Source organism: Chelonoidis abingdonii, chromosome 1 (assembly GCF_003597395.2).
Source record: "Chelonoidis abingdonii isolate Lonesome George chromosome 1, CheloAbing_2.0, whole genome shotgun sequence".
Lineage (NCBI taxonomy): Eukaryota > Metazoa > Chordata > Testudines > Testudinidae > Chelonoidis > Chelonoidis abingdonii.
The window spans coordinates 29,223,665-29,239,286 of record NC_133769.1 but is presented as its reverse complement, the minus strand read 5'-3'; the positions used below and the strand labels follow the sequence as shown (position 1 = coordinate 29,239,286).

At 45.8% G+C, this 15,622-nt stretch overlaps 1 protein-coding gene and 1 long non-coding RNA gene across 3 annotated transcripts in view; one reads left to right on the top strand and one right to left on the bottom strand.

The window, feature by feature from the left end:
• Positions 1-503: 503 nt before the first annotated feature.
• Positions 504-3,023, bottom strand: LOC142046710 (uncharacterized). The gene is made up of 2 exons (XR_012655681.1): positions 2,877-3,023; positions 504-2,845 (listed from the first exon to the last, which is right to left on the bottom strand). It is a non-coding gene; the product is annotated as an uncharacterized LOC142046710 (long non-coding RNA).
• A 331-nt stretch (positions 3,024-3,354) lies between these two features.
• The window catches only part of NAMPT (nicotinamide phosphoribosyltransferase), a 73,893-nt gene continuing 61,625 nt past the window's right edge, over positions 3,355-15,622 (top strand). The window contains exon 1 of one of the 2 annotated variants that reach the window (XM_032787317.2): positions 3,355-3,505. In XM_032787317.2, coding sequence (XP_032643208.1) covers positions 3,446-3,505 — 60 coding nt within the window. In that variant the 5' untranslated portion in view covers positions 3,355-3,445. The remainder of the gene's footprint in view (positions 3,506-15,622) is intronic. The other variant, XM_032787316.2, reaches the window with a different exon arrangement.

The following is a 15,622-nucleotide window of genomic DNA, read 5'->3' as shown; positions in this document are numbered from 1 at the left end:
CCTGACCAGCCCTGACCATAAAAAATAGCCAAATAATGTTAGAAACAATTTATGTGCATCATATTTAAACTAATATAAATAAATAAAAGCGTAACTTGGTTCCCTGCCTACTTTAGACAGAGATTAAGGCCTTGTCTGTGGTACTGATGCAACTTGATTACATTGTAGCTGTCCCCCTAACCAAATTACAATCCTGATTCGAGTTTCTAGTGTAGGCTGACGTCTACTTATACCCACAATGGAGGATATGACAGGTAATAATTGACTATCTGAGTGCATATCTATATCTGAGTAGAGTTCTGTATGTTCCTAGATTCACCCCTTTTCCCCTTTGTAACCATGCTCCCTGCAGTTAGTGCTGCATCAGTGACTACTATTTAATCTTTGCCACTGTTTAATCTTTGCTTTTTGTCCTTTTCCTCAGCAAACTGTAATTTAGCATAATTTCATTTAGCCTGGTCCCATTTTCTATTAATGCTCCACAGTGTGCTAACATTCCAATATTTTATTACTGATACAGTTTGATTCTTTCATCTAAACTAAATTAAGCCATTATTCAAGCTCTGACATGTTGTCAGATAGAACTGAAGAGCTAAGAGGGGGGAAGATGCTGAGGATTAAAGATCCTGTCTGAACAAATCAGTATTAATCATACTACTGAAAGCTTTAAAATACATCAACAGAGCCTTATACAGAGAAATGTCATTACTTTTTTTAAAAACTGGACACTGCAGGATTTCTGCTCCCCAGTCTTCATTAATTAAACAGCTAGTTTGCAAATTTCCTGCAACTGTGGTTTCAGGCAAAGAATTTTTCTTCGTTCAGTCATTAATTTAATTATTAGTAACTCTTGTTTCTGATAATGCCTGCACTATAATATGCATTTTCCAAACACTAAAATAGATACAGCCCCTGCCTCAAAGAGCTGACACTCTAAAAGAACATAGACTTGCAGGGCAGGGGAAAAAAGAACTGCAAACAAGCCAGGCAATGATTGGCCCCATCCTGATAATACAAAGTTTGAAGGACAGACTATTTTAAAATTATCATAGATCAAGTAAAATTGATCCCAATTGCCCTACAACTATACTGTTATAGTTACTGAATGCATCACAGTAGAAGTAGGTCTTAAAAAGGGGTTTGAGGTTGCAGTCCAGACCAGCTCAGGAAAGTTATTCCAAGCTTAGGGGTGATGTGGCAGAGGGTGCAGAAAAGATCACTAGAAAGGCAGGTAAATGGTATTTGGAGACTGGCATTGTTGGAGGAGCGGGGAGGCATGACAAGGACAGATAAGTAGGAAACTAGGTTCCCTGTAAGCTGCACAGCCGTGCAGCAGCCTACTTAGCACCACACAGGCACTCAGGGGACCTGCCATGGCCAGGGGAGGGATGCCTCTCCCCTGGCCCTCACCAAGCCCAGCCCCCAACTCTGCTGCAACCAGGGTGCCCCTACCCCAGCCCCAACTCTGCTACAGTGCTGCCTGGGCCAGCCCCAGGTGCAGCCCTCCTCCAGCCTGGACCTTCTGGGGCTGGGGGAAGGTCACCTATGCTGCAGCCCCAGAGCTGCCACAGCAGGGTGAAGCTCCTCTGCCAGCCCAGGTACTGCTGTGGGGAGAGAGAGCTGGGCAGAGTCCACACTCCCCACTGTAGCCCCTGAGCACCTTCCTGCACCCCAAAGCCCTCATCCCTGGTCCCACCCCAAAGCCTGCACCCCCAGCCTTGAGCCCCCTCCCACACTCCAAACCTCTCACCCCACCACACATCCCCTCCATATTTGTGCCCATAACAAAATTCATTCCGCACAAGGGTGGGAAAAATTAGAGGGAACGCTAGGAAGGCAGCAGAGTTATGCAGTACTGGCTTGAAGATAAGGACAAGATACTTGAACTTCATGTTGTGGAAGAGGGTGAACCAGTGAAAGCATTCAAGGCAGGGAGAAAGGTGACTTTATCAAGTGTTATGGACTGGAGGAAAGTGGGTGGGAAACTTCAATGTCAGTCACAGGGGAGGAGAGGATGTCAGAGGTCATGGTGAATTAATCCTACATTCAGCTCATTGATCCTCAAAGGGCAGCCAGCATACAGAGCATTTGCTACACAGGAGGGAAACCAGCAAGCTGGGCCCAGAGGAGTTGGCTGTGGTAGGCTTGTGTGTGCAGAACTCAGCCCCACCGCTCAGGAGAGATGTGGCAGCTGATGCTTCCCCTGGGCAGGGGTGGCTCCAGGCACCAGCGCACCAAGCAGGTGCCTGGGATGGCAAGCTGCAGAGGGCGGCCTGCCAGTCACCGTGAGGGCACGGCAGCGTTTCTGCAGGTCAGCTGGTTCTTGGTATTTCGGCAGCGGATAGGCGAAGGCGCGACACCAAAAGCCGCCTGACTGCCTTGCTTCGGGTGGCAAAATACACAGAGCAGCCCCTGCCCCTGGGGACGAGACACCCCGTCCAAACACACCACCCTGCAGTGGCCACTTGCCAGTTCCAGACTTGGAGCAGTGTCCCTGGCTGAGGCTCGCTGAGAGTCGTCGGGGACACGCAGTCTCCATCCCTTGGCGGCCCAGGCGCTAGGACACTCTCGACGAGGGACTGGGCTACAGGGACGGGCCTAAGCGTCTCCAGACAACTTTCTCCTGGTGCAGCAGCCCTGAGCCCTCTTCATGCGGGGTTCAGGCGGGTCTCCGTGCCGGCCTGCGCGCCCTGCTCACCTTCGGCCAGCCCGGCAGCTAAGCGGGGCTCCCAGCAGCGCCGGGAGCTGGTGCTCTACAGAGCCGGGCTCCCAGCAGCGCTGGCCCCACAGAAAATCCAGGCCCAGCCCTGTTCCAGACCCTTCTTCGCTGCGAAGCGGCTACCCTCTAGGCCTGGCTTCCCGCCGCCGGCGGGAACCCCGGAGCAGCCCCCCGCCCGCGGAGTCCAGCGTACGGGGCGCCCGGGGCGCCTCAGCCAAGGGCGGGGCGAGGCTTGGGCCATTTCCCCGCACCCGCCGCGTTTCCGAGGAATCGAAAGCAGCGAGCTCTGCGCCAGCCCGCGCGCGCCCGCAGTCCTTCCCCCCTTGGTCACCAGCTCTCTTGCCTGAGCATCTTTCCCTCTCCTCCCACCCAGCTCCGGGGCTCCCGGCCAATAGAAAGAGAGAGTGGAGCGCCTACCCTTTGGCATCACCGCCTAGGCCCCGCCCCCTTCCAACGCCGGGCGATCGAGTCTCACGACAGAGAACGTGAAGCGCTGGCTCCGCCCGTTCTCTTCGAGAATGCTTGGAGGCGCAGGTCCCGCCCTCCTCCGCGTGACGTCATAGCCCTACCTTCTCCCGTCGCAGGTCCAATCTAATGGGGGGGCTATGGAGCGGTGGCTCCGCCCCCCAGGGAGGTTCTTGGCAGCGAGAGGGGGAGGCGGCAGCAGCACAGTCCGTTTGTGATTGTCCCTGCTCGCGGCTGCAGCAGCGGCTCGTGCTCGGCGAGATGGAACGTGCAGCAGCAGGCGCAGAGTTCAACATCCTGCTCGCCACCGACTCCTACAAGGTAGGGGGGCGGCGGGCCTGGCCGGGGTCACCTCTACGTGCGTGGGCTCGGCCGGCCCATGGCGCGCAGGGCACCGGGCTCCCGACGGTGCCCGGCCAGGGACTAGCGGGGCACGGTGGGGGGGCGGCGCCGCCGCGCACTGCACCGGCCGGACCTGAGGCTACTGCCTGTCGGCTTGGGCAGGCTGCCGCAGAGCGGCACGGGACTGGGGCTGGAGGGAAGCTGCCCCCGGAGGGAGGCTGGCGGAGGGTCTCGGTGGTGGCATGAGGCTGGGGTACCCAGCGGAGGGGGTTGGGTTGCCCCCGGGGCTCCCCCTAGCTGCAGGGAGGGCTGGGAGGCCGCCCTGTGGTCCCGGTGGCGGCAGGAGACCGGAATACGAGTGGAGCGGCTGGTCTAGCCCTGGCTGGGCCTGGCAGGGTATCCCCGGTGCGGGGGTCCTGCCCTCTTTAAGCGACAGGGGCGGGGGCTGCCGGGAACTGGAGAGTGGAGGCGAGCTGGAAAGCGAAACCGGTGCCGGGTGACGCTCGGCTCTGGCGGGCATTGGCGCCGCCCACAGCAGGTTTGTGGGGGCCCGAGGCCCGCGAGGGTCAGTGGTTACGCGGTGCCCGCTGGCTGCGTATGGGCAGTTGCTAAGTGCTCAGCGGCAGCATGTCACTTGGGGCGTGCTAAGAAAAGCCTCGCGTTTGGAGAGCGACTAGCCTGGGTACCTAGATGGTGAGACAGCGAAGAGGAGATGCTGCTTCCTGGCCAGGAACCCGCCTTGTTCTAAAAAAAATACACTAGCCAGCTATAAAGATGGTGTTTTGGGCGATCCCAAAGAAGGGCTGTGTAGAGAAAATTGTAAAACGAATGTTGTTGAAAACCAGTGCTCGTGTTACTGACAGCTTCTTAAAACAACTAGCTCTTTTCATTGAGCTCCCCACCCCCCTTTCGTTCAACTTCGGACAGTGAGGCTGTGCTGGTTGGCTTCACGTTTGTTTCGTTTCTGGTCGTAATTTCACAATGCTGTAAAGGGAACAATCAATGCTAACACTGAGTGTCAGATTCTCCGGGTAAAACTTCCAAACCCAGCTCCTTAGCTGCTTGCTGTCTGCTGGAATGAATAGGAGTTACGACTAAATAACCCTAATTGACTTTGAATATCCCAACCTTTGTGCATTTCCCCCTAAAATCCAAATTTGGGCTGTGAGCATCCTTACATTTTTCTATTATTGCTAGTATGTTTGTAATTTATAACATACTTACTGTATTATTTTCTCTAAAGCTTTGTTCAGTCTCACTGTAGAAGTTGTTTGAGAGATGTATTGCTTAGGATATGGAGGGAAGGGTCTCATTTAGAGTAGTGAAGAAAAAAGTATTTATAACTGTTAAACTATGCTTAGACCTGGTCTACACTAGAAAAATTAGATCAGTTTACCAAGTCAGTTAGGGGTTAGGGCTTGTTTGCACTTAAAATGCTACAGCTGCATTGCTGCTGCCAGAGTGCTTCAGTGTAGACATCTGCACCCACAGAAGGGGTTCTTCTGTCAGCATAGATAATTTACTTCCCTGAGAGGTGGTAGCTAGGTTGATGGGAGAATTCTTCCATCAACAGAGCACTGTCAACATGGGGACTTAAGTTGGTTTAATTACTCCACTCAGGTGTGGATTTTTTGCATCCCTGATGGATGTAGTTAAACCGATCTAATTTTCTAATGTAAACCAGATCTTAGTGAAACTGCTTTCAACCAATGTACGTTACCCTTCTAGGAACTATGTCAATGAATTTACTGTGTCTCTTTTGGGGAGGGGAAGGTGTAAGTAGAGTGATCAGATGTCCTGATTTTATAGGGACAGTCCTGATATTTGGGGCTTTTTCTTGTATAGGTGCCTATTACACCCCACACTCTCCTGATTTTTCATACTTGCAATCTGGGCACTCTAGGTGTAAGTGAACCTTCCAAGTTGAAACCATGTTTGAGGCTAAACACCAACAGGTCTCAAATACTGCTCTCTAATAAATTTAAAATACTGTTCAGAATCTTTGTGGTGTGAGTGTAAATTGTGGTGCATGTACTTAAACTCAGTCTGTACTAGATGTTTTTCTTAGATCTCCACTAGTGTAGCTCCACTGGTGGTAGCAATAGTAGGAGTGCTGGTATAATAGATCAGTTTGCCAGTGTTTAACTGCTGTGTTGTTTAAAATGCGGCTGACTGCCTGTGCATCATCTACACTACGAATTCCAGTGCAAACTGTCAGAAAAGGCTAGAGTAGGCCTGATACTTCTTAACATAGCTTAAATCTGGCAGTTTGGACAAAGTTAATACTACAGTTAGTGTCCTTCATTGTATACTAGATACAATTGGAAACCTCTACTTTTTTTATATGATGTAAGTTTTACTATTTGTTATATGCCTACCTCCTAATAATAAAAAACCTGTAAGAGCTGTTGCACACATATATAATGTCCTTTACTGTATGGACACCTTATAAATATGGATGCATAATTCAGCCTCCGAGGAAGACGCCACCTCTGGTTTAAGCTGCTTACTTAGTGTTCCAATCCCAATGGATGACTTCCAGGCAACCATTGTCAGTGACACATGATTTTTTAGCAAAAGCCAGCATGAGTGGAATTTATAATCTGTCCTAAATGGGGCAAGACTGTTACTGAACTCATTTCTAGTGGAGAGCAGACTCAGCAACTGTCAGCCCTTCCCTCTACCCACCCATGAATTTGAATCTGAGTTTCATTAGCTTTAGTGAATGTAATGTGAAGAGGTTGGGGTGGGGGAGTGAGAGGGACTTAGTAGCTCTCTCCCCATGTAGGACTTTAAAAACAAGGACTGTGAACTGGGCTCAGATCTTTTGGTTAAGGAATACCATGTGAACAATCAGCATGTTGTCACTATTTCCTCTAAAAACATCTTGGTATCTCGAACGGTATGGCCGGAAAGTCCTGTTGGATCACTGGGCCAGTCTATCAAAAATTAGGAGTGGTAGCATATTAAAAAGCTTCTTTTGGCATAATTATTCTAGGTAACAATTAACATTTGATGGATGGATTTCAGAGCTTTACTGCAGGCTAGGCACAGTTTTCTGCAGTGCTGAGTTGCAAGGTCAATTTAGCATTATAAATTGAGCCCCCAGAAATATGCAGCAAATGTTTCTAGTTTTTTGAAGCAGGAAACTAAGTTATCTTGTGCTTTTTCCAGACCAATAACAAGATTAATATTTATATAACACTTTACACTATATGACCACTAAAAACAATTTGCAGAAATAAATTAAATTTACTATGTTTCACATAATCACACTCACTGTTTCCTTGCACACCTGCATGTGTTTTGCCTTCCTGCAGTTAGTCTATTATAATATAGTCCAGCTCTGCCTGCCTCATTCTCAGTATTGGGCAACCTGTTGGATGAACTGTGGAGACATGGACTGTGTACAGGGACCACGATCAAGAAGGTAGCACATGCAGGCTTATAGGAAAGTGGTTCTTACTTTTTTTTTTTTTTTTTTTTTTTTTTTAAGGTATTCACTTTTAGCTCTTGTTCAGTAATTGCTATATCGCTAAATGAGATGTTTAGTTATGTTGGGGCATATGTGTCTTGCAGAGTGAAAATGTTCCTTTAGTACTTGGTTTATCATTGTTAAATAAAGTTTCAAGGGTTTATTAAGTGGTATTACTTGTGTAACATCTCAAACGAATCCTCAATGTAGGGGAGAAATCTTATGTGGCAGACCTGAATAAAGAAATTTGTATCTGTGAAAGCCAAAAGCAGTTTCTGAAAACTAAACTTTTTAGTTTGTGCTAAATCATTGTAATATCTTAAAGGTGAAGATACATTGTTATGGTTTTTACTGTGAAACAACATAGCTGAAAAAGGGAAAAGTTCTTTGATTTAAAAGGCTAGCAGTTTTTATAGAGCGTCACATACTCTGTTGCTTTTCCTAGCCGACCACAATGTATGAGCCCCTGGTGTGTGTCCATTCCACCTCACAAACTCTGTGTGCCTCCCTCTTTCCCTCTTTCATTTCAGGGACTCCCTGCAACTCCCTCTAATCTGTGCCTGGGGCTCTGTGCCCCTTCGTTTTCCCTATGCTCACCATGGTAGGGGCGCTGTGTGTCCCTAATTGTCATATACTGGGATTGTTATTGGGGGGGGGGGGGCCACAAAACCCTTGTGTGGCACTCTGTACCTGAAGACAGCGTCCTGGAACCCCCATATTCACCACCATCATATATTAATGTTTTGTAAAAAGTATGCCTTGTGAGGTATCATTTTAAAAGTCTTGATCTGTTGAACACTAATAGCCTGTTGGGTTCTATGTACGGTCTTTGGATGTGAAGTTACGGCATTTTGTTGTATTACTGAAATATGTTGTGAGGTTGGGAACATCCACAACTAGCCTTTCAGGTATAATAGTGGAGTAGCCAGACCTGTTGAATGGAATCCACACTCCCAACAACTGTCTGAGAGAGCATGTATATAATGGAGGCAGTTTGACTCGCCTCATAGCAAAAGATCTTTCCAGCAAGCTGGAAGAAACTATAAAAGAAGGGGAAATGACCTCATGACTCACCCTTGCTCCCCCCACAACTCAACACCTGGAAACCTGTTTGGAGGACAAAGACTTTGAACTGGGAGGGTGGTCCAGGGCTGGAAGGCAGTTCCAGCCTGTGCCTTGAAGATCTGTAACCTGTTTGTACCATCTATCAGGGCGAGATACTGCTTGATTCAAATTCTGTTTAGTTATATAACTTGGACTGGAAAATTACTTTTATTTTTTAGGTCTTTATGCTTTATTATTTGATCTTTATGCTTACTACCCATAATTGCTTAAAATCTATCTGTAGTTAATAAATCTGTTTGATATTTTGCCTAAACTAGTGTGTGTTTGCCACTCAGTTTACAAAGGCTAGTGTGTGTCCTCTCCACAGAGAGGTAGGGGTTGAACTGGGTAATGAACTTAGACTGATCAGGCAAAGCTGGGGAGCTGGGGGGAATTGGCTTGAGCCTCTCTTTTGTTCGAGTGGCTGGGAGAAGCATTCGTTTAACTCAGTTGGGTGTGTCCCTGTCTGTGGATGTCTGTGTAAATGCAGTACCTGCCAGTGGTTTGTAGCTTGCCAACATCTTCTCGGTGTGAGTGGGAGATCCCAGGTTGGTGGAACAGTTAGCTCAGCTGTCTTACATCCAGGCTGCGCTCTGGGAACTCCTTGGTGGGCAGATTAATGGGGGAAGACAGAACTCTTGACATGAGTATGTCAGAACCCCGGGTATAGGGATGGGGGTAGGATGAGGACATGGAATGGGATTTCCCCTAGTTTAACATGTTTTTTCAGAGATATATTACCTTGCGTTTGGTAACAATGAATTGCATTAGACCAGGGGTTCTCAAACTGGGGGTTGGGACCCTTCAGGGGATCATGAGGTTACTACATGGGGGGTGGGTTATGAGCATTTAAAATGGTGTTAAATATATAACAAAGTGTTTTTAATTTATTGGGGGGGTGGTCACACTCAGATGCTTACCATGTGAAAGGGGTCACTAGTACAAAAGTTTGAGAACCACTGCACTAGGCATTGTGCTGCCTGCTCACCTGGCTTTGTTAGACCATCTGAAGTTTATTTTCTCTAGTCTTAATTATCCAAAATAAGTTTTGTCATCAGTAAATTTTTCTACCTTGCTGCTTATCTCCTTTTCCAGATTAATATATTAACACTACTAATTCTTGTACACAACTGTGTCCATGTATGCACTACAAACTTAGACAAACATAAATTACATTGGCACAGAGCCACTGCAGTTAGTGTATCGCTCATGCGTGTGCACAGTTGGCTTCTTGTATTCGTGCTGCGCATGCTCACCAGGATTGCTTGTGTCAGTGCACAATGTGAAACACCATGAATAGGTATCCTAGTGTGCCAATCAATTACCTTCTCTGGAGCATTATCTTTTGGGAAATTTTGACAACGCAGGGTGGGGCAGAACAAATCCTGATTGGGAGCAAGGGGGTCAAATCCCCATAATGCCATCCATATCCCATATTATTTCTTTTTTTTTTTTTTTTTAAAAAGCCCCACCCTGCAGCACTTTTTGGTGTCTGACATCTCTGACAGACGCATGGAGCCTATGTAGATATGCACTATTGTCATAAGCATTGGAAACACAGGATGTACAATCCTTCGGTATTTGTAGAGCCCTAGGAAGAACAGCACTGGGGGACATGATGATTTCATGGAGGACAGTTTGCTGTGGGACATACAGTGAAAACTAATTCAAGGCTTTTGGTGGCATTCATTGAGCAGCAGAAGATGGTGGAGTGATGCTTCTGGGCGCAAGAAACAAGCACTGATTGGTTGGATCACATTACTCATTGTCCCAAACCTACATTATAGTGGATGCCAAACTTTCAGATGCAGAAGGCCATGTTCCTGCATCTGTGTGCTGAGCTCATGCCAACCCACCAGCTTGGACACCAGAATGAGAGTTCCACTCACAGCTGAGAAGTGAATGGTGATTGTATAGTGGAAGCTTGCAGTATCAACTTGGTGCCAATCAGTGGGCAATCATTATGGAAAATCCACAATGGGGGCTGTTGTCATGCAAGTATTCAGGGCCGTTAGTTGGTAACATGATAACATGGACATGCAGGACATAGTAGATGGCTTTGCAGTAGTGGGGTTCCTGGACTGCAGCAGGGGTGACTAATAGATGGCATGCATATTCCTATTTTGGCCCCAACTTATTTTCCCACTTAGTACATGAACAGAAGAGGCTAGTTTTATGTCATTAAACAAATGTTGGATCTCCAGGGACTTTTTGCCAGTATCATTATGGGTTATCGGTGAAGGTGCATGACATGCATCTTTAAGAACACAGGATTGCTTAGAAAGCTGAAGCAGGTACTTCGCCCCCGTCCCCCCTCCGACTAGGGGATTACCACTGGTGAGATTGAAATGCCAATAACGATGCTGGGGAATCCTGCCTACTCCTTGTTCCCCTGGCTTATGAAGGTGTACACTGGCCACCTTGACAGCACCAAGGAGAAATTCAGCTAACAGCTCAACAGGTGTGGAATGACGGTTGAATGTGCTTTTGGTGTATTGAAGAGATGCTAGTGGTAGTGTTTACTCACAAGGTTGGATCTCAGTGGAAATAAAATATCCCAATGGCTGTAGCTTGCTTGTGTCCTGCATGATATCTGTGAGGCAATGGGGGGAATATTGCTGTTGTGATGGAGGGGAGAGATGAAATGGCTGTCATCTGAGTTTGAACAGCCAGACGCAAGGGCTATTAGAAGAGCTCAACGCAGAGCTATGTGGCCGAGGAACGCTTTGAAAGAGCACTCTAACAGTCAACCACAGTGATGTGGTATGTTTGTGCTCTACCTGGCCCTGAAGTTTCAGGGCCTGTAAGGAATTGTGTGGTACTTGGTGTACACTTACAATTATTAGTGTATTTGTCACTGATCCTATGAGTGCTGTCACCTTGCACAATAACAAGTAGTTGGTGTTTTGAGTAGTGCTAGTTGTTCTGCAATGTATCTTCTGAAATAGTGAATTAACTTCCAATAAAAAAAAAATGAATACCAAAACTAAAAAATACAATAAAAAACCTCTGAAATAAATGAATGGAACAGAACTTAACAAGGGGAAAGAACATTCATGTCCACTTTGGCTACCATACACTGATTTGTGAAAGCCACTGTTGGTTTATCTGAAGGTTTGGTTGTCCTTACTATCCCCTGGCGTGGAATGGGAAGTATAGGGATGTGGCCCATGATGGCATGTGGAATGTTCAGGGGTATAGGAAGCTGTTGAAATGGAGTTCTCCATTGACTGCAACAGGAGGGGAACCTGTGCTTGTTGAACTTGTAGGTCAACAGGAGTCCGCAGCATGTGTGTTTGCTCCTGGAGAAGCCCCATCATGTCCTGGTACATCTCCCTCTCTGTTTCCTGCTGTGACTTTTCTCCTGTATGATTGTTCCTTCTCCATATTGTCTGCAATATTCACCATCCAGGTCCCTCTGTTCGTGGTTTGGTGTAACATCGGCTTGCAAGATCTCGGCAAACATCCTCCCGAGTCCTCTTCTTTCTCTTTCTTATCATGGTCAAGTGTTCAAGGCAGCAACAGGAGCAGCTACAGATAAAACAGAGTTAACTTTTGCTTTCTGTTATTACTGTTAATAAGAGTCAGAACTCCTTCCCTTGCTTCCCATAAATTTTAAATAAGACATGCTTATGAGAGTTCAGCTTAGGAGCACCTCGACATTGCACTGCTGTCCAGTTCCATGGTGAGTGTGGCTGAGGAAGGAATTGCTCAATCACGTGAAGCAGTACAATTTCAGCCTGTTCCCATGGATCTGAGTACATGGAAATATCACTGAGTACCGGCACAATTTTCCACATGCAGTGGTGATTTTTCTGATTTCTTGCTCCTGAGGGTAACAAAGGAACAAACTGCACAGCTGCTGCTGGCGTCCTGGAGCCGCTTGGGCCTGTATGCCGCTATCTTGTTTACTGCAGTGGTGCCTGCTGAAGTCTGTACAAACTGGCATGGAAAAGTGTCCTATCATGGAGGAAGAAATAAGGCTGCTGTCCCTAAAACTTTTGGAGGACCGCAGAATATCTCTGTGAAAGTTTTTTGTTGAGATCTCTCAGGAGGATACAAGGTACTTCCCTATGTACGTAAACAACTTGTTCTGCAAGTCCTGTCCCATCCCTCCCACACCCCAGTCCGGTCTAACCCAACAAGGATATGAAAAGTGGATGCCAATTCTACCTTTTTTTTGTTTTACCACCTTCTCATATGAGTAAAATAATGAAAAATCTATACCTGTGTCCTGCTAAGTTGGATGGGGTAGCATCTGTACATTTAAACATAGTAATGAAATATACATTCACACACTTACCCAAGATTCTTTTCCCTCCAGTCCTGCCAGCTGAGCTTGATGGTTAGACTGTGGTGGAGACTCCAATGTTCCTAGCTTGTGGCGTAGCTGGACCCCGCCAGTTTCATGTGCCCCGTCTTTCTCCTTCTCTTTGCTGTTCACAGAAGGGGTCTTTGACTCTGGCTCCTCCAAGGTATCCGTAGTGCTCTGCAGGGTGTTTGTGAAGTCTGTCAAGTATGGCATTTAGCTCTTGTAAAAGCAATAGGCCTGCGGCTTGGCAGCAGATAATCTGTTGATCTCCCTGGCTTTGTGATATGCTTGCCAGTATTCCTTCTGTTTCATGCTGGTCCCTGTCATATCCCTTCATTTGCATCCCTCCCCAATGTAATTTGATCACAGATGTCAATGTTTTTATGAGTGGATGGTACCTGTGCCTCCATAGTCTCTGTCTCTCCTGGACCTGTGGGAAGAAATATTTCTGTCTACTCCAGGCAGGAGCACATTCTAAAGCATGTAACTGGCATGGTTGTTTGAGACTTGTGTGCAACATGGGAGAACTAGTAGGTGTGCTCACTGGGCAATCAGGAAAAGGAATTTCAGAAATACATAGGAGTTTTAAAAGAGATGGGTAATGGCTTCCGTCTCCATGACCCTTGAGCAGTGAGATTCACAGTTGTGACCACAGTGGTTTGTGTCAGGCATTCTGGGACAGCTGATGGAGGACTGTTAGGGTCACCATAGGTGTCAGTGTCTACACTCATCCTGAGACAACCTCAGTAGTTCTACCTTGGCTCAATGCTGGTCAGGGAGGTGGTTTTACTGCATTGCTGTAATGGGTCACGTGTCAGCCGGACACAAAGTTGAGTGTAGACACCTGCACAACAAGGTTGATGCAAGTAGACTTACATTGACATAACTTTGTAGTTTAAACCAGTGAGGGACTCATGTTTCTTTGCCCTAATAAAAATTAGCCGTTTATTCTTAACCAGTTTCTAATTCATGATGCTGTATAACTTCCCACCCCATGGCTACACTAGTTTCCTTAACAGCCTCTGGTAAGGAACACTGTGAAAGCTTTTCTGGAATTACAAAAATGAACAAAAAAACCTTTTGGTTCTTTTATTTAGCCATTATTTTGACAATTTATAAGAATTCTAATCAATTTGGAAGAGACACAATGATTTTTCTTCTTGCAGAAGCTTGGTTTGTCCCTGTCATCACATTAAATACTAAAATTTAATTCTCAATCGTTATTCCAAGCAATTTATATGGTACTGAAGTAAAACTCAAAGTTAACTGTAACTACTCAGAAAAGCCTGATTTCAAACAATAAACAAAAAAAAGAGAGGTGATCATGGAAATTAAAGATGATCACATTTGCCTCACTTGTCCTCCAGTGTTCTAAAAGGTTTTAATTGGGAAATTGAAGAAGTCCGTGTTCTGTTGAAATCAGTGACAAAATTCTCACTGTCTTCAGTGTGACCAGGATTTCTCTCTGAATATTTTTCTTTAGCAGCTTAGCCGCATCATTTTTAAGTCCTTTTGGAACTGTGGTTCTAGTGACTTAGCTTTTAATGTGTTGCTTTGTTCTAGCACCATTCTTACACCTTAATTTCTACCAGTATCCCCTCTTCATTATATAGAAAGTTAGGTGTCTCCCAGCCAGAGATGGGGGGAAAAAAAAAATCTCAAGAAAATTTCACCCAATTTTTTTTTTTTTGATGCTCCAAAACTATTTATGAATGTGTCAGATTTGACAAATAGTTTCAGCCAACGAAAAAGCTAGGGGGGAAATTCCTTCAGTGTTTCATTTCTAAATGATTTAGTTCAAAATTGACCAATTTAAAATGAACTTGAAAATATCTTGTTTGCAATAAACAACAAAAAAGTGTTGAACTTAACCCGACGTTTGTTTGTTTTTTTAATTTGAAATGAAATCTTAAGTTTTTCAACTAAACAAAACATTTTAAGGGAAAAAATTGGTTTTGTTTAGAATCAAGCCAGAGTGTTTTTTCTGGATTTTTCCATTTGGTCCCTAACCATAAAATCCATTATTAGTTCAGATCTATCCCCAGCGTCTTTACTTAGTGTCTATGCAATGTCCTTATCCTCCATTTTCCTTAACTACACCCTTTATACTGTTAGTCCAGCAGACCTGGCCTGCTGATTCTTGCAGGCTACCTGTTTTTTTTAATGTACTTGGAGATTCTTGTGTACTTCTGTGTCCTTGGTTACTTGATCTTCAAACTCCTGTAGACCCTATTAGGCTTCCTAATTTTCATCTTACGCTCGACCTGCCCCACAGTTTTTATAGTGGGGGTGCTGAGAGCCATTGAACCAAACTGTAAATCCTGTAGAAGATGGAAACCTCTTCAAGCCATGGGGTTCTGCAGCACTCCCCACACTCTTAGTTCCAGCACTTATGCTACCTGCTGTAATTTGATGCTCTTGTCTATTGACTTCACTAGAATTGGATCCCCTTTTCTAAAGGATTCCTTTTTGGCTCAAATAACTTCTTAAAACCTTGTCACTTAACCTTACTGGCTTTCTCCCCCATTGGCTTCCTGTTTCCATTTAACAATCAGTTATTAACCACTGGAACAATTTACCAAGGGTCAGGCCTGCCATCAGGGGACAGGAAGGGGGGAAGAGGTCAATTGCCCAGAGGCCTGGTGATTTAAAAGGGCCCAGGTGGATGGGATAGATACTTTTTTTTTTTTTTTAAACTTCATTTGATTCTATGCTTTCTTCCACATATAGTGCCACTCCCCACCAGCATGACCTTTTCTGTCCTTCCGATATATTTTGTATCCTGGTATTACTGCATCCCATTGATTATCCTCATTCCACTAAGTTTCTGTGATGCCTATTATACCAATATCCTCATTGAATACGAGGCACTCTAGTTCACCCATTTAATTATTTAGACTTCTAGCATTGGTATAAAAGCACTTTAAAAACGTGTCTCCTTTTACTTGTCTGCCATTACACAATGTAATTGAATGGGACGCTTTTCACCCAGGATGTGACCTGCATACCTGCAGGCTACCTATGACTGGCCCAGATGGGAGCTACAGCAGCAAAGTATTGTAAGACACCCAAAGTTGCAGGATGTCTTACAATACTCCCTCCCTGGTCTAGGCTGCACCCTAAAATGTCCTAGTGGTGTAAGCACTGGTGTTAGTTTAGGTGGGTCTCAAGTATGATGGCTCAGGAATAGTCAAAGAAAGGTTAC